The sequence below is a fragment of the Zingiber officinale genome, unplaced genomic scaffold (genome assembly GCF_018446385.1).
Source record: "Zingiber officinale cultivar Zhangliang unplaced genomic scaffold, Zo_v1.1 ctg207, whole genome shotgun sequence".
Lineage (NCBI taxonomy): Eukaryota > Viridiplantae > Streptophyta > Magnoliopsida > Zingiberales > Zingiberaceae > Zingiber > Zingiber officinale.
This window is the reverse complement of record NW_024589890.1, coordinates 96,921-122,703: the sequence shown is the minus strand read 5'-3', so window position 1 is coordinate 122,703 and position 25,783 is coordinate 96,921. Positions and strand designations below refer to the sequence as shown.

The window sequence follows — 25,783 nt, the reverse complement described above, 5'->3', positions numbered from 1 at the left end:
TTAGATGGAACTTAGGTAATGATTCAAGCTGGAGACCCCTGATTCCTAGGATCAATTCACTACTAATTGTTCTTTAATTCTGATTTTGTTTCTCATATTTCATCCAAAATAAAACATACAAAAGTTAAGTTGAGTGAACAAAATTTATGGTAGAGAATAAGACAGAGGTAAGCAATGGAGCTTAGTAATCTGAGACAACCCAATGCTTTCTTATTCAGAAGAAAACCATCTTCATTTTGCCCAAACACATCAATATTCGAATAAAATACTCCAACTGTGTAAGCAATGACAAACATCATTTGTCATTGTTCTGCAGTTTTTAAGCATCTACTTGTAAAGAAAACCTTGAATTACATCAGTGTGAAATGTTTTACAGATACAAAGTTAGGTGGATAGTCAATTGCTTAACAATGAACAAGGCAGGAGAACCCAGCTTTAGGGAATCCCTTCTGTAAGGGAGGGACCTGTAATCAATGGCCACCTACCCTACTTCCAGACATCAAGGACCCAACAACAAAGCGAAAGAAAAAGCATAAGAGAGTTGTTGTGAAATAGTTTGACGAAAAAGGAGAAGAAAGAACCGAAGATGTGAAACTACATCCAATTGGAGTCTGTACACCGACCTTTCGATGTTTGCTTGGTTCATATATCTATCAAACATGGTTGATAAGGATTTAGGTACCGTGGTGACCATCTAATGATCATAGCAAACTTTGATGATGCTAGAATTCTTTCTTAACTGATGATTTAGAAAGTAAAATATCGAATGGTGCCCCCGGGGAAGTTCTTAAAAGACTAAGTTATGCACCCAATCAAGTTCAGTTAACTAGCTTTCCATTTTATTATTTATGAATGACAAGGTCTGGTCCTAACTCCTAAGATATCATTGTCTCTTAAACAGAACTGATTATTGTTTCATTATATGCGTCACAAAATGTCTATACCAACCAACACACTCAACTCCAACTTTATCTTCACAAGTAGTAGAGAAAAAAAATCGGAAATCAAATAGAGAATCAGTGGCATTTGGGTTGGGGAGTTCAAATACGAGAAGCAATGTCAAAGTAGTCTTAATTTAAAGTTTTTGTTGTTTTTTTATTCCACAACATTGAAAAGAATATGCAACATGATAAGCTTGGTTGTTTTATATAGTTGGTGCAATGTCTTTTTCAATACATTTATGGACTCAGGGACCATAACAACTTTCTTTGCTTAAACAAACTCTTGTTACACTAATAGGCTCGCTCTTTGTCAAAAGTGTAGGCCCTAAATACAATCAAACTGCCAAAAATTTCTTCCATGCTCAATTTATTTAGAACACTGTTTGATCATACAAAACTTATCATGCTCAATTTCTTCCACAAGCATATTGGAAACCAAGGCAATAGTTGTGTTTTTGTTATAATTTTCAATTTTTTTCATCTCAATGTTTCGAATTTTGTACTAGTTTTGAAAATATTCTTGGAATCACAGTAGTAACTAAACATCACCAGAGCAAAGAACAAGCTCTTTTGTCTTTTGCTTCCTCTTTACTCTGTGGAGGCGGGTTTAGAATTGCAGAGCCCGGTAAAAGTGCGTGGCGAAAGACTGCGCACGGCTACCTGCTGCGTCGAAGGAAAAGACCCCACCATTCGAGCACCAATCTTAGCCCTCGCTTCACTCGCTGGTATTAAATTTCAGTAGCAATGCTTGCTTTTACTCCGCAGTCTCCAAGATCCTCCCTTTGCCTCTCTTTCTCGGTGAAGATGATGGTACAGAGCAGGCAAGCGAAGGGAGGGAGACACTAGTGCCGTCTAAAAGAAAGTTACCGGGCAATCGAGGTAGAGTAAGAAGAGATTCTGCTCCTTACAGTGTAGATAAGGAAATTTAAATAAAGGTGACGCCTTTGCGCGGAGAACATCTGTAGGAGGCAATGAACGCCGAGCCTGTGGCGCTTGGGCGCCGCCGGAGGCTTTCCGATCTTCTGCTACTGGCGGTGGCTGCAGCGATACTGTTTTTTTCGCCGTCTCTGCTCGCTCCGGTCGGCGCCTCCGTTTCCTACGACCGCAAGGCCCTCATCATCAATGGTCAGCGGAGGATTCTCATCTCTGGTTCCATTCATTACCCCCGCAGCACTCCGGAGGTGAGGAATCCGCTCCTGCGTGAAATGTGGCTCCTTTGTGGTACTCGGACTTGTTTTGCTATGTAAAGTTCCTATTTTTACTTGTCCCTTGTCTCCAGATGTGGCCGGATCTCATACAGAAGGCCAAAGACGGCGGCTTGGATGTCATCCAGACCTATGTGTTCTGGAACGGCCATGAGCCTTCCCCTGGCCAGGTATGCTGGTTATTCCATCTCAAAATCTTCCTTTTATCATTTTCGTAACTTTTTGGTGATTTTTAAGAAAGTTTTTTGGGTGATTTCCTTGGTTTTGGCAGTATTATTTTGGAGGGAATTATGATCTGGTTCGCTTTATTAAGCTGGTGAAGCAGGCTGGTCTCTACGTTCATCTTCGGATAGGTCCTTATGTTTGTGCAGAATGGAACTTTGGGTAAGCTTCTGATTACTGTCAACTAAGGATTTTTTTTTTCTAGGTTCCTTCAAAAGAAGTGAAATCAATTTCTCAACTTCGCATTTTGATTATATTTACTTGTTCATCTTCTGTTGTGGAACAGGGGATTTCCTATCTGGCTAAAGTATGTTCCTGGTATCAGCTTCCGGACTAACAATGGACCTTTCAAAGTAAGATTTAACACATTCTTCTTCTTGTTTTATTTCTCTCAAGTTACTCTCTTGACCTAATCATTCCTTTGTTCATGTAAAAGGCTGCGATGGAGAGTTTCACTGAAAAAATTGTCTCCATGATGAAGTCTGAAGGATTATATCAGTCTCAAGGTGGCCCGATAATCCTCTCACAGGTATAATTTACTCTCTTTTTTCTCCCTAATGAATTGGAAACTAAGTCTATAGCTTCACCCAAGTAATTCTCTAGTTCTTCTGAGTTGTGTGCTTAAATTGAACAGATTGAAAATGAATATGGTCCGTTGGAGGACTACTATGGTGGCTCTGTCGCCAAGAATTATGCAACGTGGGCAGCTCAAATGGCAGTTGGCCTTAACACCGGTGTGCCATGGGTCATGTGTAAACAAGATGATGCACCTGATCCAGTAGTAAGTTCAAAAGAATACTTCTTTTATGCCCACTCGAATTATCATTGCAATGAATGTATATAGATATACAATGCATAAATTTTGAAGTTCTTGTATCAAAATTGAAATCCCAATGCCAGTGCCTTGTGAGTTCCCTTGATTTGTTACACTGGATTATTTCAACTAATTGCTTTGCTTTATTTTGCATGCTTTTTTTCACATGGTCAATGATTATCACAAAAATCTATTTGTAGAAGTTCAAATAATTAAATATCTTTTAAGAAAAATATATTATCATGTAATAGTGATATTGGAATTTCTTTTCAGATTAATACTTGCAATGGGTTCTACTGTGATTATTTCTCTCCAAACAAACCTTATAAACCTAGTATGTGGACTGAAGCTTGGACTGGCTGGTAATTTTCACTTGAACTATTAATACTTTTTTCTTTTGCTTCAGAATGAACCAGCCAACTAATATTTTCTTGATATATAGTGCACTTATTCATCACATTCATAATATATATCAGGTTCACCGCTTTTGGAGGTCCAGTTCCTCACCGGCCAGTTGAGGATTTGGCTTTTGCTGTTGCAAGGTTTATACAGAAAGGTGGATCCTTTGTTAATTACTACATGGTAAGAAGTTGAATGTTCAATTCAGTTTCACTAATTGTTAATCCTTTATGTGATATCGAAAGAAAAGAATTTATTTTCTTTTCTGTTGAATCTAGTATCATGGAGGGACAAACTTTGGTCGGACAGCTGGTGGCCCATTCATATCAACAAGCTATGACTATGATGCTCCGATAGATGAATATGGTATGGGTGAAGAATTAGAGCTCAACTTAACCTATCAGCCCTCTTTGTCTGGTTTTTCACTGCCATTTTGTTCTTTGAAGTATTAAAGTAGCTGTATAATGCGATCAATCATCAGTAACATATATACATCGAATGCCAAATTAGAAATTCCTTCGCCTAATGACGGTCACTATACTCAGGTCTCTTGAGGCAACCAAAATGGGGTCATTTGAGAGATCTTCATAAAGCAATTAAAATGTCTGAGCCAGCCCTCATATCTGCAGATCCAACAATTTCAAAACTTGGAAATTATGAGCAGGTTCATCTCACAAGTTTGTGTAGGCTGTAGGATAGCAACAAATCATGTGAATAATTGAACTAATTACACATAATTCCTTTTAGGCACACGTTTACAGATCAAAAGCAGGTGCTTGTGCAGCATTCCTTTCTAATTATAACCCAAGATCATCTGCAAGGGTTACTTTCAATGGAGTGAGCTATGACCTTCCAGCTTGGTCCATCAGTATACTTCCTGATTGCAAAACTGCCGTATTCAATACCGCAAGGGTTAGAAGTATTTTTTATGATAATTGTTTTTATGCTTGGATTAATTTAGTAGTTTAATAAACAGACTATCAGTCCAAAGTTCTACTCATCTATTTTATGATTTTTTTTTTCAAATTTATCTTTAGAACCAACTTGTATACTACTGGTGCGAAGTTTCAACATTCTTGAAAATGGTGTGACAATTTATGATCAGGTAGTAGCTCCGACAATTCAGTACAAAATGGCATGGGTCGGCAAGTTTTCTTGGAAGTCCTTTAGTGAGCAGACCAACTCATTGGATGATGAATCGTTCACAAAAAATGGACTAGTTGAGCAGCTAAGCATGACACGGGACAAGTCTGACTACATGTGGTACACTATTACGTGAGTAGAAGATCGCCATGAACATATTTTGGGACCTTAATTTGCAGCTTATGTTCAGTTGAATACAAAATTCTCTTCTCAGTGTTGACATTAGCCCAAATGAGCAATTTTTGAAGAATGGCCGGAACCCTTACCTCACCGTGATGTCAGCTGGTCATGCTATGCATGTTTTCGTCAATGGAGAAAGAATCGGTGAGTGACTTTAGTTCAAGCACCACAATTTCTTCTGCAAGAATTTATCATTTACAGTATGGTTCAAACAACTCTTTCAACTTTTTGGCAGGCATCGTCTATGGTGGACTAGACAGTCCAAAGCTGACTTATACAGGAAATGTAAAGTTGTGGGCAGGAAGGAACAAGATTTCCATTTTAAGTGTAGCTGTTGGTCTGCCAGTGAGTACCTTTCCTAGTTGGGTGAACGATGAGTTACTCGAGAAGAGAAAATGTAGCTTTAATAGATGATGAAATTAGAAAAAAAGGAAGTTAAGATCATAGGTACATCTTCAAAGATGAGTAGAAAATTCTCTAGCTAGGTATGTTGTTGAATAGGTTAGAGTTATAGGAAGTAGATTTAAGCCGATAAAAAGTGAGTTCATAGAACCCATTAGAGTGATAAGATCCATGTAGCCAATTTAAAAAGTTGGCATTAACACAACTTGTGATAAACATATATTTTCTTGATAGGATTAACATGACTTATTGTCCTGTATTTTGAAAAAAAAAAAAACTGGTTTATTATACAGCAAAATATATGCCTCAAAACTAAGAATAAATGTTATTCTTTGTTCCTTTATTATTTGTTTCAGAATGTGGGTAACCACTTTGAGACATGGAATGCTGGTGTTCTTGGTCCGGTAACTCTAGAAGGACTAAACGAAGGAAAACGAGACCTTGGATCACAAACATGGACTTACCAGGTCTATGAATGTGCACAACTTGCCCAGTGTGTTATATTCTTTTTGATTTTATGTCCCACAAGTATTATGAGTTGTAACCTTGATGAGTCGTGCAGGTTGGCCTACAGGGTGAACATTTAAATCTTCACACACTTAATGGAGCTTCTTCAGTTGAGTGGGGAGGTGCATCCACAAGAATGCCCATGACTTGGCACAAGGTTTGTATTGCATAGCACAGCTGCAGGCATCCTCGCGAAGTGCTGTTTCTTTATTTTCCTTTTAGTTTGATATGTCCTATCGTTTGCTCCCTTCTAATGATCATCGTCTCACTCAATCATTTTGATCTCCCAGGCTTACTTCAATGCTCCAGCAGGGAATGACCCATTGGCTTTAGATATGAGTAGCATGGGTAAAGGTCAAATATGGATAAATGGGCAAAGTATCGGTCGTTATTGGCCTGCCTACAAAGCTTCCGGTTCTTGTGGTGATTGTGATTACCGTGGAACGTACAATGAGAAAAAATGCCAAACTAATTGTGGGGATTCTTCTCAAAAATGGTACGGAGTGTTTTCCAATGATTATGCTAAAGCAGATAATTAACAGTTGTGTGATAACTAATCTCAGGTATCATGTTCCTCGCTCCTGGCTAAAGCCAACTGGAAATCTTCTGGTTGTTTTCGAAGAGATGGGTGCGGACCCATCTGGCATATCCATGGTAAGAAGAACAGCTCAGTGAAAGAGCTTATTGTTCAGGACATCTAGAAATAATAACCAAGGTGAAGGATTAAGTTAAATAAAGAAGACAAGACAATTGTTCTAGACATCTACAAATATACTCCTGGTGATCGATGGAGAAGCAGGAACTGCAGCCATTGAGAGCCCAGGATTTTCCTGTTTAAGTTCAAGAAGATGAACATGTTAGGATCCTTTGAACGGCTAGAGAGGGGGTGTGAATAGCCGACCCCAATCTTTCGCGTTTCTTCCTACGATTAGGTTAGTGCAGCGGAAAATACAAAGAAACGAAAGAGAAGAAAAACAAACCTTAACACAAGGATGTAACGAGGTTCGGAGATTAGGGCTCCTACTCCTCGGCGTGTCCGTAAGGTGGACGAGTCCAGTCAATCCGTCGGTGGATGAGTCCCCGGAGAACCGGCTAATACACTATACTCCTTGTGGGTGGAGAAACCTCGCCACAAATGTTTGCAACAGCAAACAAAGAGTACAAGAACAAAGAGTAAGCAAGAAATACAATAAGAATACACAAGCACTCTACCAATCTTGCTTTCTCGTCGACTGGAGTCCGGATGAAGCAGCAGCTTCAAAAACTCTAACAACAGCAGCTGTTCCAGTCGGGGAAGCTCACGCGAAGCTTTGGACGAGCTCAACAAAACTCAAGCACAGCAGTACTTAGCAACAGGAAGGAGGAAGAAGAATTGTTTTCCTGTAGAAGCCCTCAGCCCCTTTATACCTGCGAAGAAGAAACAGCAGAGAACTAGCCGTTGCGTCGCAACGGCTAGAACTCTGATCGGTCCACAGACCGATCAGCCTAGGCGCAAGAGCCTCTGTTCGACACCTGATCGGTCCCCAGACCGATCAGGTGTCGCGATCGAATCCCTGATCGGTCTGCGGACCGATCAATCCTCGAGGGTCTCGATCGCTAAGTCTCTGGTTCCGACTGACTTATTTTATTGACTTCATCTACTTTCCTTTTGACTTTCAGACTCTCTCTTTCTCTTTTTTTTACTAATTTAATTTCAGTTGTAGGACAATCTTCCCAAGTCAAACATCAAAATACAACTCGAGTCAAGTCACCTCAAGTCGGGTCAACCAGGTCAACCTTGACCTAAGGTTGCACCAACAATCTCCCCCTTTTTGATGTTTGACAAAACCATAATCAAGTTAGGTTAACCCGATAACCTAACTTAGGTTTTCAATCATCTTCCAATGTCCAATGTTCCTTCCTTGAACATTCTCTGGACATTCTCCCCTTAGGTTAACCCGATAACCTAACTTGGGTTCTCCAATAATTCTCCCCCTTTTTGACACACATCAAAAAGAATTCCAATGTTCTTCCTTGAACATTCCTAGACATTCTTCCCCTAGCTTAGGTTAACCCGATAACCTAACTTGGGTTTTCTGATAATTCTCCAATGAACACTCTCCCCTTTTTGACACACATCAAAAAGAACAAGGAGGGTATCAAGGTCAAGAGTTTCTTCCTAATGAAAGTCCCATACCTTTCATTTGAAACTCTTAATTTCCTCCTTGATACTAAACTCAACAATCAACTTAGTGATAATCTCATATCACTAATCCTTAAAAGTCTTTTGGAGTAAAAACTCCCCCTAAAAGTCAACTCCCCCTTTGACCATTGCACCAACAATGTCTTAGAGAGTTCCAAACCTTTAGAAATCCAAAAACACCACTTCCATAACTGAAATTTCAGACACCAGCTGAAAAATCAGAAATTCGGCACGCCCTGATCGGTCCCCAGACCGATCAGAAACCCCCTGGATCGGTCCCCAGACCGATCCGTCCTTCACCAGATCGCATCAAGCTTTCTGGATCTTACTGGATCGGTCTGCAGACCGATCCACCGGTCCGCAGACCGATCAGAGCTTCCCTGGATCGGTCCCCGGACCGATCCAGACACTGAAATCAGAATTTCTGATTTCCCCTTCCGGAAATTCAGAAACTCCTAATAAATTCAAGAAAATTCCAAAAATTACGAAACTTTGAGGATACATTCCTCATATCATACACTATCATGGAAAAATAGTTTTCTATGAAAATAACTTCCATTTTTCAATCTTGATACAAAGTTCAAAAACTTTGAAATAGTTCAAGTTTAGCTCAACTTTGTATCACTTCGGTCAATGATGAATGCTATCACTAGGAAAGCTTCATCAAGGTTTTTCAAATCAATTTTAAAATGCTTTTAAAACCATTTGAATTTAGGACCATAATCTTAGGGCTAAATGTACATGACTTGTACACAAGCTTTCCCTATGATCCTTCATTTCTTGAATTAGGCTCATCTAGGTACAAGACCTATGTACCTTGATCCTAACTCATGATCCTAATATCTCACACACATCTAAAGTGTATCAAACACATCCAAGTCAATTTTGATGTGAGATATGGGTTTAGGTTATCTTAGACTAAGTTCTCATGCATTTGCTAAACTACACTTTGATCTCAATATCAAAATGTGTTTTTATCCTTAAATCAAATTCATTGATTATTAATGCAAGAGATGATGACATGGCATAAATGATATCATAAATGGAAAACATGTGCCAAAGTCATGATGTCATGGCATAAAGTATGAAACTTGACTAGAGCATGACATATAGATAACCTAAGCATTAACATATCATGACATTTCAAATGATAATAAAATAAATATGATGTCATGGCATGACATCAATAAAATATATCTAAGTATCCTTAGCCTTAGCTAACTTAAAATCTAACCCTAGATTGCCCATATATCCCTAAGAGAAAACCAAAATCCCAATTATGGTATTTCTCTAGGTTTTCTTAAATTGTGCCAAATAAGATTAAAATATTCTCACTTTGGCACACTTTACTCTTCCAAGGAGTGAATGATAAAGATTATTCCATTTCATTTTCAAAGGTTCCAAAAACCTTGAAAATGTTCCTTGAGTGTCAATTTCCTCAAAGTTGAGTTAACTACCCTTCTTATTGGAGTTGACACTCTCTAACCCATCTATGGGGTAGAGAAAATGCTCCTAGGAACCCAATACCTATTAGAGCTCATTGGGTTCACTAAATATTCACTAGGGATAACTTCCCTAGCAACCCTCCTAATGACCCTCTTAGGCTTTGAAGCCTTGGTCATTTGGGTCTCATCAAGGTCAACTATAGGGGTGACTCCCCTTGTAACCTTGGTAATGGTCTTCCTAGCCCTAGGTTTTGTTCCATAATCGAATGGAACATTGTGATAAGTGGGCTTGACCATTTGGGACTTAGGTTTGTGACCCAAACCCTTTTTGTCCTTGGACATTGGTTTTTGACCCTTAAACCCTAGAGATGACTTCTCCATGTTTTTAAGAGCCTTTTCTAAATTATCAAGTCTTGACCTCAAGACTTGATTTTCCCTTTCTAATACCTCAAGTTTTAATTTGTCATTTTCTCTTGAGATATTCCTAGGCATGTGTCTAGTCTTCTTGGGATTTCTACCTAGGTTTTCCTTAACTTTAGAAGCGTTAAACCTAGGGTTGGTATTTCTAGTGTTATCCTTACCTAGGCTAATATGTTTAGCACCTAAGCACATGTGTTGATTTCTAGTGTTAACATGCTTATCATTATTTGCAATAGCAATAAAACTACTAGCATGTTTCTTATTTGAATTGCAATAGTGTGCCTTAAAAGGTACCTTAGGGTTTGCCTTAGCTCCCCCTATCGATGTGCATCCCTTGTCCTTGTGAGGTTGCCTCCCCCTTGGACATTGACTCCGATAATGTCCCCTTCGCTTGCATTGGAAGCATACCACGTGCTCCTTGCCTTTGCGTGTCGGGACTCCGGCTCCCTTGACTTTTGGTGCCGGTGGAGTCTTCCTAACCCTCCTTGGACACTTACTCTTGTAGTGCCCATGTTTCCTACACTCAAAACACATTATGTGTAATTTGCTTGAAATCACAGTGTTTGAGTTACCTAGGGTTGTGGATGGAGATGAGCTTTCTTCTTCAACCCTTCCGGAGGTGGAAACTTCTTCTTCTTGCTCCGAACTTGAGCAAGAGGAACTCTCCTCCTCTTCTTCCTTGGATGTTGAGTAGCCCTCAACTCCCAATTTGCTCCCTCCATGATGTGAGCTACTTGGCTCACTAGGCTCCTCTTCATGGCTTGAAGTGGAGCTCTCCTCATGGTACTTGGCCAAGTTATCCCACAATTCCTTGGCATTGTTGTATTTACCTATCTTACACAAAATATTAGTAGGTAATGAAAATTCAATTGTTTTAGTTACCTCATTGTTGATCGTGGATTGGTGGACTTGTTCCTTCGTCCACTTGTTCTTCTCTAGAGGCTCTCCTTCTTTATCCATTGGAGGAGAAAAACCTTCTTGTACACAAAACCAGTTCAACATATTAGTCCTAAGAAAATACATCATCCTTACCTTCCAATATGTGAAGTTGTCGTTGTAGAAGGGTGGAATCGTGATGTCTTCTCCGAATTGATCCATCTCTAGCTTTGCTCCCACGGGTGTTGATCCGATGAAGAGCGGCCTCGCTCTGATACCACTTGTTAGGATCCTTTGAACGGCTAGAGAGGGGGTGTGAATAGCCGACCCCAATCTTTCGCGTTTCTTCCTACGATTAGGTTAGTGCAGCGGAAAATACAAAGAAACGAAAGAGAAGAAAAACAAACCTTAACACAAGGATGTAACGAGGTTCGGAGATTAGGGCTCCTACTCCTCGGCGTGTCCGTAAGGTGGACGAGTCCAGTCAATCCGTCGGTGGATGAGTCCCCGGAGAACCGGCTAATACACTATACTCCTTGTGGGTGGAGAAACCTCGCCACAAATGTTTGCAACAGCAAACAAAGAGTACAAGAACAAAGAGTAAGCAAGAAATACAATAAGAATACACAAGCACTCTACCAATCTTGCTTTCTCGTCGACTGGAGTCCGGATGAAGCAGCAGCTTCAAAAACTCTAACAGCAGCAGCTGTTCCAGTCGGGGAAGCTCACGCGAAGCTTTGGACGAGCTCAACAAAACTCAAGCACAGCAGTACTTAGCAACAGGAAGGAGGAAGAAGAATTGTTTTCCTGTAGAAGCCCTCAGCCCCTTTATACCTGCGAAGAAGAAACAGCAGAGAACTAGCCGTTGCGTCGCAACGGCTAGAACTCTGATCGGTCCACAGACCGATCAGCCTAGGCGCAAGAGCCTCTGTTCGACACCTGATCGGTCCCCAGACCGATCAGGTGTCGCGATCGAATCCCTGATCGGTCTGCGGACCACGATCGTCCCGTCCCCAACTCTCACGGGCAACCTTTCTCGCGACGCAATCATCAGGGAAGCTGCCAGTCCCAATATCCCGACTTTTCTCTCGTAGAACGTGTCGACACCGTATCGGATTTTGATCCATGATTTTCAACGTCATCCATGGATTTTCTTTCTCTTTACATCTAGACTTTCCCCTCGACTTTCCTTACTTTCTCTAACATCTTAGTCCACTTTACTCACACTAACTTTCCTCTGCTCAAGTCTCCTGAGCCAAGTCTCCATACTTGGACTTTTCCCGTGCCAAGTCTCCATACTTGGACTTTTCGCGTGCCAAGCTCCCTGCTTGGACTTTTCCAGTGCCAAGTCTCCATACTTGGACTTTTTCCCGAATCAGGTCAACCAGGTCAACCTTGACCTACGGTTGCACCAATAATCTCCCAAACATCTATTCTTGTCTCATATCAAGAATAGAATTCTCTCACGAGTGTCAAACATCAACATGCAACTTAACTAGGTCAACCTTGACCTAAGGTTGCACCGACAATCTTCCCAAGTCAAACATCAAAATACAACTCGAGTCAAGTCACCTCAAGTCGGGTCAACCAGGTCAACCTTGACCTAAGGTTGCACCAACAGAACATAGAGTAGTATGTTCGACATTGCTTGCCAAAATGTATATGGATTATTGGATGCATCTTAACTCAAGGATGCTGAATACCTATAATTATGTCATTGCAAACCATTCGTTTGCACCATGTAAGTGGTCGGGTTAATGCTTACAGAAAACAGTATGGATGAATTAAACACTTGTTTCTATATTATTCAAGCTTGTAAGACATGTTTGATCTACAGAAAACTTATCATAACCTGTGCAGTTCTGTTCTATGTTTCTTATCTCACAATTTTGCATTACTTTGCAAAGGTTGTGGTCCTTTTGGCTGTTGAGGAATTGAGAAATCAAACTGGAAGAAAAAGAAGAAAAAAAAAAATCCTTGTAGGCTTCTTTTCTGTTTCTTTAAATTTCATCTTTCTCAGGATGGTTTGAAGAAGGTTAGAAACAGCCTTCTTGGAATCCTCTTGAATCAAAACTTTTATATATCCTTCCGAGAAGAAGTAAATATAAATTTATTATGTTAATTTTTGCACTGTTAATCCCAAGAACCATTCAAGTAGTGAGGTTCTAAGGTGATGACTTCAGCAATGTGGAGGCTTTATGGAGAATCATTTTTTTACTTTTGCTAAAGTATTTTGAAAATGACAAGTTACCTTAGCAAACCCTTTGTTGACAAGGATTTGTCAACCACAAAAGTATGGTTGGTAGAGTCAATCAGAATCATATCTCATCACTGAGTTTGTTTTAGATCTAAATGTCAAGTTGTCTTTCCTTTTCTGATTGTTAAAAGCATGATTCTGTTTCCCTACTTAGATAAACCTCCACCGAAACTATAAATTTCTTATTCAGCTAACTCCTAGTTAAGACCATCAGTTCTTTCCACTGAAATATCAGTTAAATCTAAGTCAGCAAGTGATACTTCGCATACGAGGGACATTGACTCCGTGAACAAAGTCAAAACAAACATGTTGTCAAATCCTACCATAAAACTTATTTCTTTTGTGATTAGTACTGCCATAGTATGTGATGGTTCAGATTCAAGAAATACTTCTCTCTTTGTATCTATACGAATGCAAATTCATAGTCAATTATTCACTATCTTAATTTGGTATCCTTGAGGCCTTAATTCAGAGGAAATCAGCTTATCTTTTACTCTGCTGCTTTTGAATGATATTTGATGCTGCTTAACCAGTGTTTGTCATGACTCCATTTAGGAATTGAAAAGAAGGGAGACATTTAGATTTGTTGAAAGAATTATCCAAGAACAAAAGAAGTGGGCATCCTACTAGCCTTGAGAACGCTCATAGATTGACTTACAATTTCTGAACCATTGGACTGAGTCCACCTTTACAACCATAAAATATCAAGCGGAGAGTGCAAGTTCAGAACCGAGTGACAGAAGTAAATGTATGAACAATAGAAGTCGTGTTCTCAACTTTCGCATGAAAACTGCATTACATTTATCATATTTTGTCCATCATGTGGAAAGAAAAAAATTTACAAAATTTAGTTCGTTGGTTCCTGTATGAGAGCGTAACTAAAGTAACCTGATCAAAAGTAAGGCATTAGTATCTACAGGATGATGATCTTCTCTTCAATTTGGGCATCCCTCTCGCATCTCTCAAAGCATATGCAAATTTCTTTAATTCAGCTTTCTCATGGATGCTGGTATCTTTTTCCTCTCTTGATTCTTCCAGATCGAGCTTCTGTATGCTTTGCAAGTCAAGAGAGAGCCTAGAGTTAATTTGACGGGTAGGATCTTTACCATGCTTGCTTTCAGTTGTCCGTGCATCCAATTCTGCTAGTAAATTTACAGCGGCAGTTTCATCTTTCATAAACGATACGCTATCGTATGAATCTGTTCGCATTACATCATCCAAAGAACAAGTGGAGAAAGATCCTCTGCTTTCTGAATTTGCAAAGCTTGTTTTATCTATTGCTGAAATTCTGCTGATCCAGTTGCCTTTTCCCAGCATTATCTTCTTAAGTTTGCTGATAAACTTCGCTTTTCTTGAGGTCCTATATCTTGTTGAAGATGAGGCATCAATTGATCTATCTTCTGGTTCTTCAGTAGATGTTTGTGAAGAAGAAGAAAACTCAGAATCAGTTTCAAGAATATTTAAACCTCTCTCATCAGATCCCAAGTTGGAGTATTCCAGTATGAGCTGTTTGACCTTCTCTTCTGACATGGGACTCAAGCTCCTGCTAAGATCTCTTGCAACAGTTTTTCCTGTAACTGGCTGATAGTTCCTCAGCTCATATCTTAAGCATGCATTAATCCACTTAAGATACACCAGCTCCTCAACATCAGTACACCTATCTGTTTGTAGCTGTTCTATCTCCATCATCAATTTTTCATTCACCTTCCTCAAGTGATTGACTTCCTCCAATGCTTCCTCCTGCCAAAAAATTAATATAAGTTCACCTGTTTCCATTCACTTAGACTAAATTAAAAGGAGAAAAAACAGTGTCCTTAATTATATTGGAATTTTGATACATAAAATCCTACAAAATTCATCAATAATGACATGAACGTCATATGCTTTCCCAAAAGCTGCCAAGCTAGCGACAGTTTGACAAAGTAAACTAATTGTTGAGAGGAATTCTTCCACACACAATCCCTCTTACAAGCTTACAAGTAGATCTCCCATATCTTATATATTTATTCATAAGACTCCCCTTAAATATACTGTAGAAAGTTAACTTGTTACAGATATATATACTCTAGATTTTCTTAACAATTGATTAGCAAATCTACTAGGCTATATTGCAGCCTTGTCATATTAAAGTTTTATTGGTGCTTCAGAGGATTATTCCACCTCGGATATTAGATGCTTAACCCAAATGAATTTGGATGTTACTAGGGCTCTGACCTATATTTGCATTTGCATTTGAACTTGCAACTATTATTTGCTTCTTGATTATCCAGAAAGAGCATCATCTCCTTAAAAAACACAATAATCAAATGTAAATTGTCTATCTGTACAATAGGGGAACGCCTGCCCAATTTGTATCGGAGACATACCACAATGACCATGATCACAAAATTAAAATCCCTTCCCTAGTGCACCTTTTAAGTCAGATAGGATCTTTGAAGTTGCTTTCCAATGGTCATGACATGAATGTCTTGAAAACTTGTTGATGACACTCTAGTGACTTTGAGATAGTTTAAATTTTCCTACCACCCTACAATATATCCCTGAATCAGTTAGTGGCTTCCTTGTGTACTGGTAATAATATGACACTAGGATCAATGAGAATACCTACAGGTTGAATCCTTAGTATGCTAGCTTTCTTAAGCATATCTGATATAAACTTGCGTTGTGATATAGATAACCTCTTTTAAGCCAGCAACCTCTATACTAATGAAGTCCTTAGTTAACCCAGTCTTTAATTTGGAAATATTGATAAAGGTAGCCTTTCAATTTTGTAATCTCGATGGAGTCATCACTAGTAATAACAATATCATCCATATAGACAATAAAAGAATAAATCTTCTAAACTATAAAATGAGTTAAAACTATAATATTATTGATCATGCCATACTACAGAGATTTTTTCAAAACTAAGCTCTCGAAAACTGCTTGAGTTTGTATAGATTCAGCTTACCCGCCAAACTAGTTTCACTTTTGAGCGATAAATTATCGATATAGGCCTCCTAAGAAAGATCACTATGGCAGAAACCTCCATGGAGGCCTCCTTCAAAATATCACCATGAAGGAAAACATTTTTGATGTCAAAGCCAATAGAAGATAGCAGCTAGTGAGAGGAAGAGGTTGGCCAAAGCATTTTCGCCAATTAGAGTGGAGATTATATAAAATGAGAAAGTGGATAGAAGAGTAAATATTTACAAGTACTTTTGAGAAAAGTAACGGGGATAACCCAACAAAAAGGAGATTTAGGATGACATTTAGCAACTAGAGAGCGGGAGAGTCTCAGACAGGTATCGAAGTGTTTCCATGCAGTGGGCATCCTCTATATACCCGCAAGGGAGGTGCCTTAGGAGATGATCAGCACATCCATGAATCTGAAAATGTAAGTGTAGCCATAAGAGATGAAGACAATAGAGGTTTATCAAACTGGTCAGCTCAATAAACTCGTATCTGATACCATCTTCAAATCATGAATAAAAATAGAAGTAGCATCAAAGATGACAGAACAATTCAATGATCTAATAATTTTACTAATAGAAAATATGTTCAATGGAAATTCAAGAATATAATACAGAAGTTATATATAACATAAGTGATAAGTAGCCATCTTCAATGTGTTTAACTGATAAGTGAGACTCATTGGCTATCACTGACTATCATATGTTCAATGGCACCTGAGTCTCAAAAGGGGACAAACCAAAAGTACAGGATGCACAGACATCAGAGATAATATGAGCAGATGAGGCAATCAGCTGGGATGAAGTATTGACAATAACTGAAGTTAAACTAAGTTGACAGAGTGGAGATGGAATCCAATATTTTTATTCCCCTTTTATAAAATTCTATTACTGGTATGAAGTTAATTGGGTTGAAAATTGTTGTTGGCCAGCCCTAGAAAAGTATGGGCTGGAATGCTACAGGTTAGGTCTTGATCTACGCTGCTATGGTAGACTAGGTAGTAGCCAAACTGGATTGGTTGTTGGGTATTGGGTCATTGGGATACAACCCATGGGAGAAGAACCCAACTTAGGAGTCGCTTAACAGAGGAACGAGGCTTTGCTTGGTTTCCTCTGAATCACAAGGAAGACAATGGGCAACAATTCAGACTTGGCTGGCGACAATGGTGGAGACCAGAGAAGATGCTGCCAATGAAATAAATTGCATGCTAAGATAAACCAAAGAAAGAACTTGTGCACTGCTCACTTTCAGAGAAAGGAATCTGAACTTAGGTGACAATGACAACGATGATGTTTCTCATGCGGATGAGTTTCGCCAAGCACCATAGAGAGAATTGAAGGGGAACACTTTGGACAAATAATGCTCACTACAAAAGAGGATCGCCATCATTGTTTAGTATGCTAGGTAGTTATCTCTACCTATACATAATTCCCTTCTACCTATATATACTATTATTAAAGATGAAAAATTACAAATAGAAACACCAATAATCAAACTTATCGAAGTATCATTTAGTGGAAGTACTACAACATACCATTACAGTCTCAACTGGAGATGCAATTGTTTGTGTAGACTCTAACTCCCTTTTCAGGTTCAAAATCTCATTTGACAACCTAGAATTGATCATCCTGAGTTCCATAGTCTCACCTTCCAGATTGTACAACCTATTCAACTTCCTTTCGACCAGTGCAGCAGCATCTGCATTCTTCTGCCCCATTTGTTTCAAAAAACAGATCTTTTGGAGAAGGACGGCCAATGCCTCTTTTGCTTGATCCTGATCAATCTTCAAATTATGCTCCAGAAGTTTCATCTCAGTTCTTGCAGCCTCGAGCTCTTTCATCACACTTGAGTACTCTTCCACTTGAGCTCGCAACTTCTGGTTCTCAGCCTGCAAAGAGTAAATCTTTAACATGTACATCTTGGCCTCCGTTGCATTGATCTTCAACCGATTCTCAAGCTCTTGAACAGCGGCTCCTTGCTCTTTCACTACATGATAATCTAACAATTGAAGCTCAAGATTCCTCTCCCTCTCCTGGAGAGACAAAACCATCTCCCTAAGATTTGTGATCAGCGTGATTTCCAATTTCTCAGTGGCCACTTCAAATTCTTGTTTCACGAAATCATTAAACTCGGGCAACAGGAAGCACTCTCCTTCATCTGTGCTAGTACTGGTAGGAGACAATCCCACCATGACTTCAGTGGCGCTAGGGATGTCAGTGGATATCTTCAAATAAAGGATCACACACATATATAAACAGGATAAATTACACAAAACCAATCGACAATTAGGTAAACGAGATCTTAAAAGCTTTCAAAAATCACCAACCTTGAGGTTACGACAGTCATCTTCAAGGCAACCCCGGCTGTCCTCCCCGCAAAGTTCCGTACCTGCACCAGCTGCTGAGGAATGCAATGCAGTCAAAACCAACTTTTTGGTCGCTAATTTTGCAAATCCTCTCCAATTCCTAACCCCAACTAGTAAGAAGAAACGGATCTTTAGATAAACATAAATCTACAGATGAAACCTGAGGACGAGGCTCGAGGAGAAGGCGAGCGGCGGAAGCGGACCCGAAACCGGGAGAAAGCGAATCCACAGAACGAAATCATAATGGCGATGCCGATCTTGACGACCACATTCTTCAGATCCCTATCACCTCTCCGACGGCCACCCGGCGACGCTTCGCCCGTCGCCGAACTCCAAGATGGCCCCGCTCGATCAGGCATCCAGCTGCTCTCCCCTCAAAGAGAGGAGGAAGAGAAAGGCGACCCCTCTGCGACCATCTCCTCCACTTCGATTCCACTCCCCCAGTCAACTCCACCTCTTGATCTTGACGGATTTGAACTTGCGATCGCAGTACAACCGTCCTCGACCTACATTTTTGGTGGCATTTCCTCGCCTTCCCACTGCTTGCTAGGCCCAGGGCCCACCCACGTGTCTTATACGGGAATAGGAAAAGAACGCAAAATCTCTCATCGAATATGAACAAAACAGAGGTCTCAATTAGGATCAACATTTGGTTAATTTGATTAATTTAATATTAATTTTATATAAATCTTTATTATTATTATTTTAAATAAATTTAATTAATTCAGTTTAATTGAAATAATTAATTCAGTTAATTCAATTTTAATAAAATTTTGATTTAATTCGATTAATTAATATTAAATTGATTTTAAATTAATTCGATTAATTTATGAATCGAATTAAGTGAATTTCGTAATCTCAATTCAAACAAAAAGCCTATTTAATCAGTTTTTATCCTCTTTTTCTTTCAATCTTTTTCTTTGGAAAAGACAAAGGAGTAGAAGTTTGGAGAGTATTATTTGTTGGTCGGTGCCTTTGAACAGGTAGTAAGTAAGAGATCAATCTCAATTAAAAAGCAAGAATCATACTTCGAGCAGCATGCACGTTCGAAGCGGCAATTGGCAATTGAAAAAAATTGATAAGAAATAACTATTTCATTATTTCAACTGATTGAAATCGAAATCGAACAAATCAAATCAAATGTAACACACTCATACCAATAATTAAGCTACTTACAACACACAAACCTTATGACTATGCACATATATTCACACTTTTTAGCTAAAAAATAAGGTCACCCCCTTGGCTAAGGAAGGAGTCAGAGATCACTTGGTTAGCCGCGTCGGTCGGATGCACCGTGTCCCAAAACACGTATCCAGTTGCATTTGAACACATTCCGGTTGAGTGAGGAATGCACAAGTATCTCGACGTCTTCACAGTTCCAGTGGTGCAGCACGCTTTCCTTGCCTCGAAGAACCCTAGTTGATCAATTCATACAAGTGTTATCTTCGTGTGCAAAACGAATTTACAATTTATCAAATTATATAGAGTAAAGTGCTTAATTTATTATTTAGTCATCCTTGTGGGCGCCAACCACGGTTTCAAAAAAGTAGGTCAGTTTTTTTCACTTAGGTAAAAGTCAACGTTGACGGAGTCATCGAGGTTTAGAATGAAGTCAAACTCGCAGATCGAGCGTCGTTACCAAAGTCGGCGGGCTTGGTGACGAGGTCATACAGTGGCCGATAGAGATCGAAGACGACGATTTTGAGACCGGGGAGCTGCCTCGCCAGCGACGCCGTCGACGCGTTGATCTGCCGGTTGAATTCCAGCGTGGCCTCGTTGAGGTGGCTGACGCACCCATCGCTTCCGCTGCCGAACAGAGTAATGGTCGCCGGCAGGCAGCCCAGCGGCGCCAGGTTGGTCACCCCAATCCGGCGAGCTCCTAATCCGTACAGATCCTGCACGATGCGGCAGCCGTTTTATAGATGCATATATCTCTATCTCTAATCGATTAATTAATTAGTTTCCGACCCTGATAAAGATCGCGTAGCTGCCGACGAGGAGGGAGGAGAACTGCGCCGGCGAGAGAGTCTCGGAGAGGGCGGGATTGGAGTAGTAGTTCTGGACGAAATCGGCGGTCCCGGTGCTCAGCAAGTAGAGAGCGCCGGAGATTATGGAGGAGGACGTCTGGTCGCCGGCCACCGCGGCCAGCTTCGACCGGTACTCCCGGAAGTACTTCAATTGCTGAGACAACCTGATCGCGTTCTGCAATATCGACACAGAGAAAGGTCAGCGGTGGCTCTGTTTTTGGCGAAGATGATCGATCGAGAGATTTTTGCCCACAAAAGCGTCGGAGGTCCCGTCGTAGAAACCGGAGCCCGCCGATGCGAAGTTGGCGCCGATGAGCAGGTTGCTTCCTGATGCCTGGGGACTGAGATAAGGCGGCGCGTAGCTGGTGAATCCCAATGTATCAGCTGCAACGACAGAAGTCGATTGAGTGTCAGAGACAGAATTGAAAACTGAGATGAATGTGCAAAACCTAGCTGGCTAGTTAGCTAGCTAGCGGCTACCGGTGAAGTCGGTGGCGAGTTTTCCATTGCAGAACCTTCCTGTCGCCTGATGGCTCGGGAAGTCCTTTCCATAAGGAGGATAATCTGATCTGAAAGCGGCCGTGAGATAGTCATTGTTGCCCACGTCCACTGCCGAGTCACCGAAAGCGAATATCGCCGGCACGAGAGGCTGCGCGACGCCGCCGACGAACTGGAGAACGAAAAGGGATAAGGCTGCGGCCCTGGCCAAGGTCCACGTATCCATTCGTTCAATATTTGCTCCTCCCTTTTTCACTCCGACAGGACAGTGCAGGCTTATATAAGGATTGAGATGAGAATTGAGTGATTTAGGGCCTAAACTAAATAGAGGAGTTTAAATTTATTTAATAAAATAATCGATCAAGATAAAGGTAAGTCGAATTTAAAACTAAATCGTTTAAACAAGTGTTCCAATTTCAGTTGAATTTTATTTTTCGAGATTGAACCTGGTTGAGTTTGGTTTACACTTATTAATTCGTTTGAATTATATCAAACTCCTAATTTAAATTTATTTAATTATTTAAAATTCAATATCATCCATCCACGATAAAATACAAGTAGGTAAAAAATATTTTATGAAATTGACCCTAATCATGTTCGAAAATCGTGGAGATGACAAGCTGAGGATGTGGTTGTTGCGTTAATTAGATGTGAACCCTGCTCCACTCTGCAACACAAGAAATGTCAGTGTTAAGTCAGGGAAAGGGCCCTTGGCGTTGAGCCTCCGACGTTTAAGTTAGTCGCCGGCAAGAAGAAGACAGAACAACTGTAACATAAGGGCAAATAGTGAATAATGCGTACCTCCGCGGTATAAGGACTCCTCTTTATATAATGCCCTGGTGGGCTACGTGCACGCTTTTTGAGGTGTGTGCACGTTCTCCTATTGGTCGCGAACACATTCTCCAATTGGTTCTGGACACATGGTCATGGACACGTTCTCCAATTGGTCATAGGCACGTCCTCTGATTTGTCGTCATATGATTCGCCTGTTGACCACACCCCATGTCGACGACACTATCTCCCAAAAGGATATCCCGAGATAGGTCAACGATTCTGCTGATCGGTCGAGCGGGGTAGTCGCTCGGCTGGGGAGTCCTCCGCTCAGTCGGCTTTGGTTGTTCTCCTTTGCAGCGATTGGGTATAGTAGACTGTCGCCTCCCGATCAGACAAGCGCTCCGGTCTCCTTGGTGTTCTGTCGCTCCATACTGAGCGTCTAGCGATCTTACCATATTGTTTCGAGTTAGACAGGCGGTCAGCCCGGACAGGTCTGTTGCCGATCGAGCATTATCTGGTCTGATTGACCATTGTAGTCGACTTCTGCTCGGCTCCGTAAACGAGCCCTTTGACACACTGACGTTGATCACCTTGACTTTGGCCTCTACCTGGGCAGTTGACTCGTACCGGGCGGGCCCCCCTTATCACCGCATCATACCCCAAGACCTATTAGAGTAAATACTCATAAAGGTTCTAACTACGCCAACCCGTGGAGACGATAAAAGTTTTGTTGATTGACAGTAAAAAGTAAAACTGTTATCTCAATAGGTTTCCGCTGTTTAGAAGGGAGATAAATCATGAGGGATTTTGCCCATGCCCACCAACAACAACACATGCAAAGAGGAGTTATGGCAACCAGCAAGACATTCTATAGTCATTAGGAATTGATTCCAAATCTATTGACAGTAACATCCTTTTATGAACTAAATGTGTTAATCTATGAGGATAGGGGCGTAATCGAATCGAGCCCAGCCGAACAGTAAGAGACTCGAGCTTGAGCTCAATACGTTTTATCTAAGCTCGAGCTTGGTTCGAATTCGATTCAAACTTTAATTCTTAAGCACGAAATCGGTTCATAATGAAATTAAATAGTTCACAAACGGCTCGAGCTCGGCTCGAAAATTGCTTGTTTAAAAGTTAAACGATCGAGTTTAGTTCGAACTCAGTTTGAAAATGGTTTGTTTAAAATTAAACGAGCTTAGTTCAAACTCAACTCATATGAGTCTTTTAACGAATATGTCTGTGCATTCGCAAGTCTCTAAACGAACATGTTCATAGGCTCATGAATCAAATTATTAAGTTCGAGCTCGGCTCGATAATATTTTCGAGTTTGAAATCAAACTCGAGCTTGACTCATTAATTTAATCAAATGAACTCGAATAATTTTCTTTTTTAAATCGAGATCCGAATAACTTACGACGGACATAACACGTTTACATCCTTACGTGGAGGTGATAAAAATTGTATTGATAAATATTAGATTGGATTCGTAATTCTCTTGGGCTCGAGTCAAGGTCCTATTTAATATGCTGAATTGTACTTCTTTAATGGCAAATATTTCTTAATAGTGCAATCAAAGAAGTACAACCACTAATCTTTTTATTAAACCCACTAAATCTCACCCTAATGCCTGAATCATAAATATAGTTCATATACTTTTATTAACCGTTCATAATTTTTATGCAATGAACATTAACAAACTAAGGGGGAGTTTGATTTAGGGTAATAGGAGTGGGGAATGGAAATGAGAATCATTGATTCTCATTGTTAATGTTTGGATTATAGGAATAGGAATACAAATAAGGGAATGAATCCTTGAAATTGGGTAATAACTCATGGATCCTACCTATTTAAAAATAGAGTCCATTCAAATCAAGGGTCCTCATATAATGGACCATCTTCTAATCCATAATTTGTGGACCAGAAGATCTGCTCTCACTAAATCTCACCCTAATGCCTGAATCATAAATATAGTTCATATACTTTTATTAACCGTTCATAATTTTTATGAAATGAACATTAACAAACTAAATATTTCATTTAATTCAATAAATTATTTATATATTTAATTGATGAATAAATATAAATAAATTTTTATAAAGTCGAACATCAAAATTACTATTTTTATTTACAACCCTATCATACAGCAAGGACTAATAAGGAAATTAAAATTTAAATATTAAATAGGATGAATATTTTTAAAAGTCAATTTCTAAATGTGCATTAATTGTGAAAATCCGTATACACCTAGAGTAGTTGTCAGTTGGGACATTTAATTTTTAAAGAAAAAAATTAACCAAGCACAAAAGGTCAAATTAATCTTGACTTCTTGAGAATGAATGCTACCCAAGTACCCAACACTGCACGTGAAGGTCTTAATATACGGACCAGCATCTGGTTAAGTGTCGAAATTCATTAGTTGTCATGATTTGAGAACACATCCTACAAAGTCATATATATATATATATATATATATACCTTAAAGATAGTATTTTCTACAAATAATATAAATTATACCTTATTAATCATTTATATCATTGAATATCACAAAACTTTCAAAAATGCAAAAAAAAAAAGAAGAGAAGATGATTTTTCTATAATGTACTAGGAATATTACGAATAAATCAAGATGCCCATTCATTTGTTTTACAAAAAATAACATGAATAAGAAATGTATTGCTATAACTACTAACGAAAGCAAATCAAAAAGAAGAAGAATAATAATTCTGTTTATTTGCTTTATTTTTATTACACAGAGAAAATTGACACTTTACACATATTAATAAATTTATATAAACTTCTAAAATTAATGATTGTATCATAAACTTTTAAAATCACACTGAAAATAACTCCTCTCAAATCCAATAATTTATATTAATAGACCTGTGGCAACGTGGCATACCCCATTTATTAATTGAGATCTGTATATCTAACGCTATGGTGAGTCTGTCTGTTGCTCCCACGAATTGATTCAGAACGAGTCTTATCACAGATAAAGTTCGGGATTGATTTCCAACTAATATAGAATGCTCCATATACTACTGTTGTTGGAGGAAGTCTCCTGCATTTACTCTCTTCCAAAAAAGTATAGGAATGCGGACCGCACCTTCGGTCGCATGCTATGGTGAGTCGGTCAGTCACAGCGTCAATCAACGTCATCTTATAAATGTCCATGGTCGACGAAGTGTGATGTGATATTTGATCTAACTTCCTTAAAGAAAATAGACATTAATTCAAACTTTACAATGTTGAAAGGATTAGGACAGTAAACAAGTCTGAATCAAATTAACTTTTATGATGTTTAAATTTATTTACAAGATAATTAAGTCAAGTTGAGAATTAAATTGTTGAAATAATTATTCAACTTCAACTTGATTTTTATATGAGCTTAAATTTATTTAAATTTAGTTTAAACGCTCAATTTAAATTTATTTAATTATTTATAATTTTTATATTTTATGAATATTAATAAGTTGATCGAACATAAAATTTATTGTCCGATTCATTTAGGCGGTCTAATAATAATGATGTTGAATAATTAAATAGATTAAATAAGTTGGAGACAGTTAAATATGATCTGATCTCAGATTAGACCCGAACTATATTCATAATCTAGGTCAACAGACCAATTACCTGTTAAATAGAGCCGGTTACGATTCAATGGTCGAATTAATCAGAATCAGTTGATTATTTTATTTTATTTTTTAATGAATATTTGTAAAAAAAAAAATTATAGTGTTTTCCAAAATTCGAACCGAAATCTCCTAGTTGAGAACCATGAATATTTACCAATTAGACTACACCAAATTAATATTCTAAACCGTAACATCTTACAGAACCATTGAACTATCAATTCCGAACCAAGATCAAGTCTAGTTAAATGAGCCAGTAGTTAGCAAATCAGATGAAACATATTGACTCCATTAGTTGAATCATTTCCCTTATAATACCGTTTCATTAATACAATCAAATAGATGAATAATATGAACCACACTCCCACTCGATATCGGCGTACCAAATGTAAGTGACGAATCATTCACCTAAAAGATAAGACCATGGTACAGTGTTTTGATGCTCATGATATATTTATCTACGGCCACAAAAAAACACAAGGGTACAGCACATTTAGATACAATTAAAAGTCAGTAAAATCTAAATGTTACATATCAAA

The 25,783-nt window shown here is 39.1% G+C and overlaps 3 protein-coding genes across 5 annotated transcripts; 1 reads left to right on the top strand and 2 right to left on the bottom strand.

Moving 5' to 3' along the window:
* Positions 1-1,643: 1,643 nt before the first annotated feature.
* Positions 1,644-12,578, top strand: LOC122036774 (beta-galactosidase-like). 2 transcript variants are annotated; one of them, XR_006127438.1, is made up of 19 exons: positions 1,644-2,122; positions 2,221-2,316; positions 2,418-2,530; positions 2,655-2,721; positions 2,805-2,897; positions 3,003-3,149; positions 3,456-3,544; positions 3,659-3,764; positions 3,860-3,947; positions 4,127-4,245; positions 4,329-4,493; positions 4,687-4,856; positions 4,939-5,048; positions 5,140-5,249; positions 5,663-5,773; positions 5,869-5,970; positions 6,104-6,309; positions 6,377-6,667; positions 12,361-12,578. XR_006127438.1 is itself a non-coding variant. In XM_042596178.1 (19 exons), exons 2-19 carry the CDS (start codon positions 1,913-1,915, stop codon positions 6,486-6,488), a joined length of 2,214 nt encoding a protein of 737 aa, XP_042452112.1. In that variant the 5' UTR covers positions 1,645-1,820; positions 1,907-1,912; the 3' UTR covers positions 6,489-6,770. The 2 variants fall into 2 exon arrangements, 1 of the variants encoding a protein (XP_042452112.1); XM_042596178.1 differs by lacking the exon at positions 12,361-12,578 and having other exon boundaries at positions 1,645-1,820; positions 1,907-2,122; positions 6,377-6,770.
* Positions 12,579-13,740: 1,162 nt separating this feature from the next.
* Positions 13,741-18,818, bottom strand: LOC122036775 (protein CHUP1, chloroplastic-like). 2 transcript variants are annotated; one of them, XM_042596179.1, is made up of 4 exons: positions 18,471-18,818; positions 18,272-18,345; positions 17,480-18,169; positions 13,741-14,733 (listed from the first exon to the last, which is right to left on the bottom strand). In XM_042596179.1, the coding sequence occupies exons 1-4, from the start codon at positions 18,667-18,669 to the stop codon at positions 13,900-13,902; spliced, it is 1,797 nt and encodes a 598-aa protein (XP_042452113.1). In that variant the 5' UTR covers positions 18,670-18,818; the 3' UTR covers positions 13,741-13,899. The 2 variants fall into 2 exon arrangements, with proteins under 2 accessions (XP_042452113.1, XP_042452114.1); XM_042596180.1 differs by having other exon boundaries at positions 18,272-18,342.
* A 614-nt stretch (positions 18,819-19,432) lies between these two features.
* On the bottom strand, positions 19,433-21,108 carry LOC122036778 (GDSL esterase/lipase APG-like). The gene is made up of 5 exons (XM_042596184.1): positions 20,821-21,108; positions 20,594-20,724; positions 20,282-20,515; positions 19,953-20,208; positions 19,433-19,728 (listed from the first exon to the last, which is right to left on the bottom strand). The coding sequence occupies exons 1-5, from the start codon at positions 21,062-21,064 to the stop codon at positions 19,532-19,534; spliced, it is 1,062 nt and encodes a 353-aa protein (XP_042452118.1). The 5' UTR covers positions 21,065-21,108; the 3' UTR covers positions 19,433-19,531.
* Between the last annotated feature and the right edge of the window lie 4,675 nt (positions 21,109-25,783).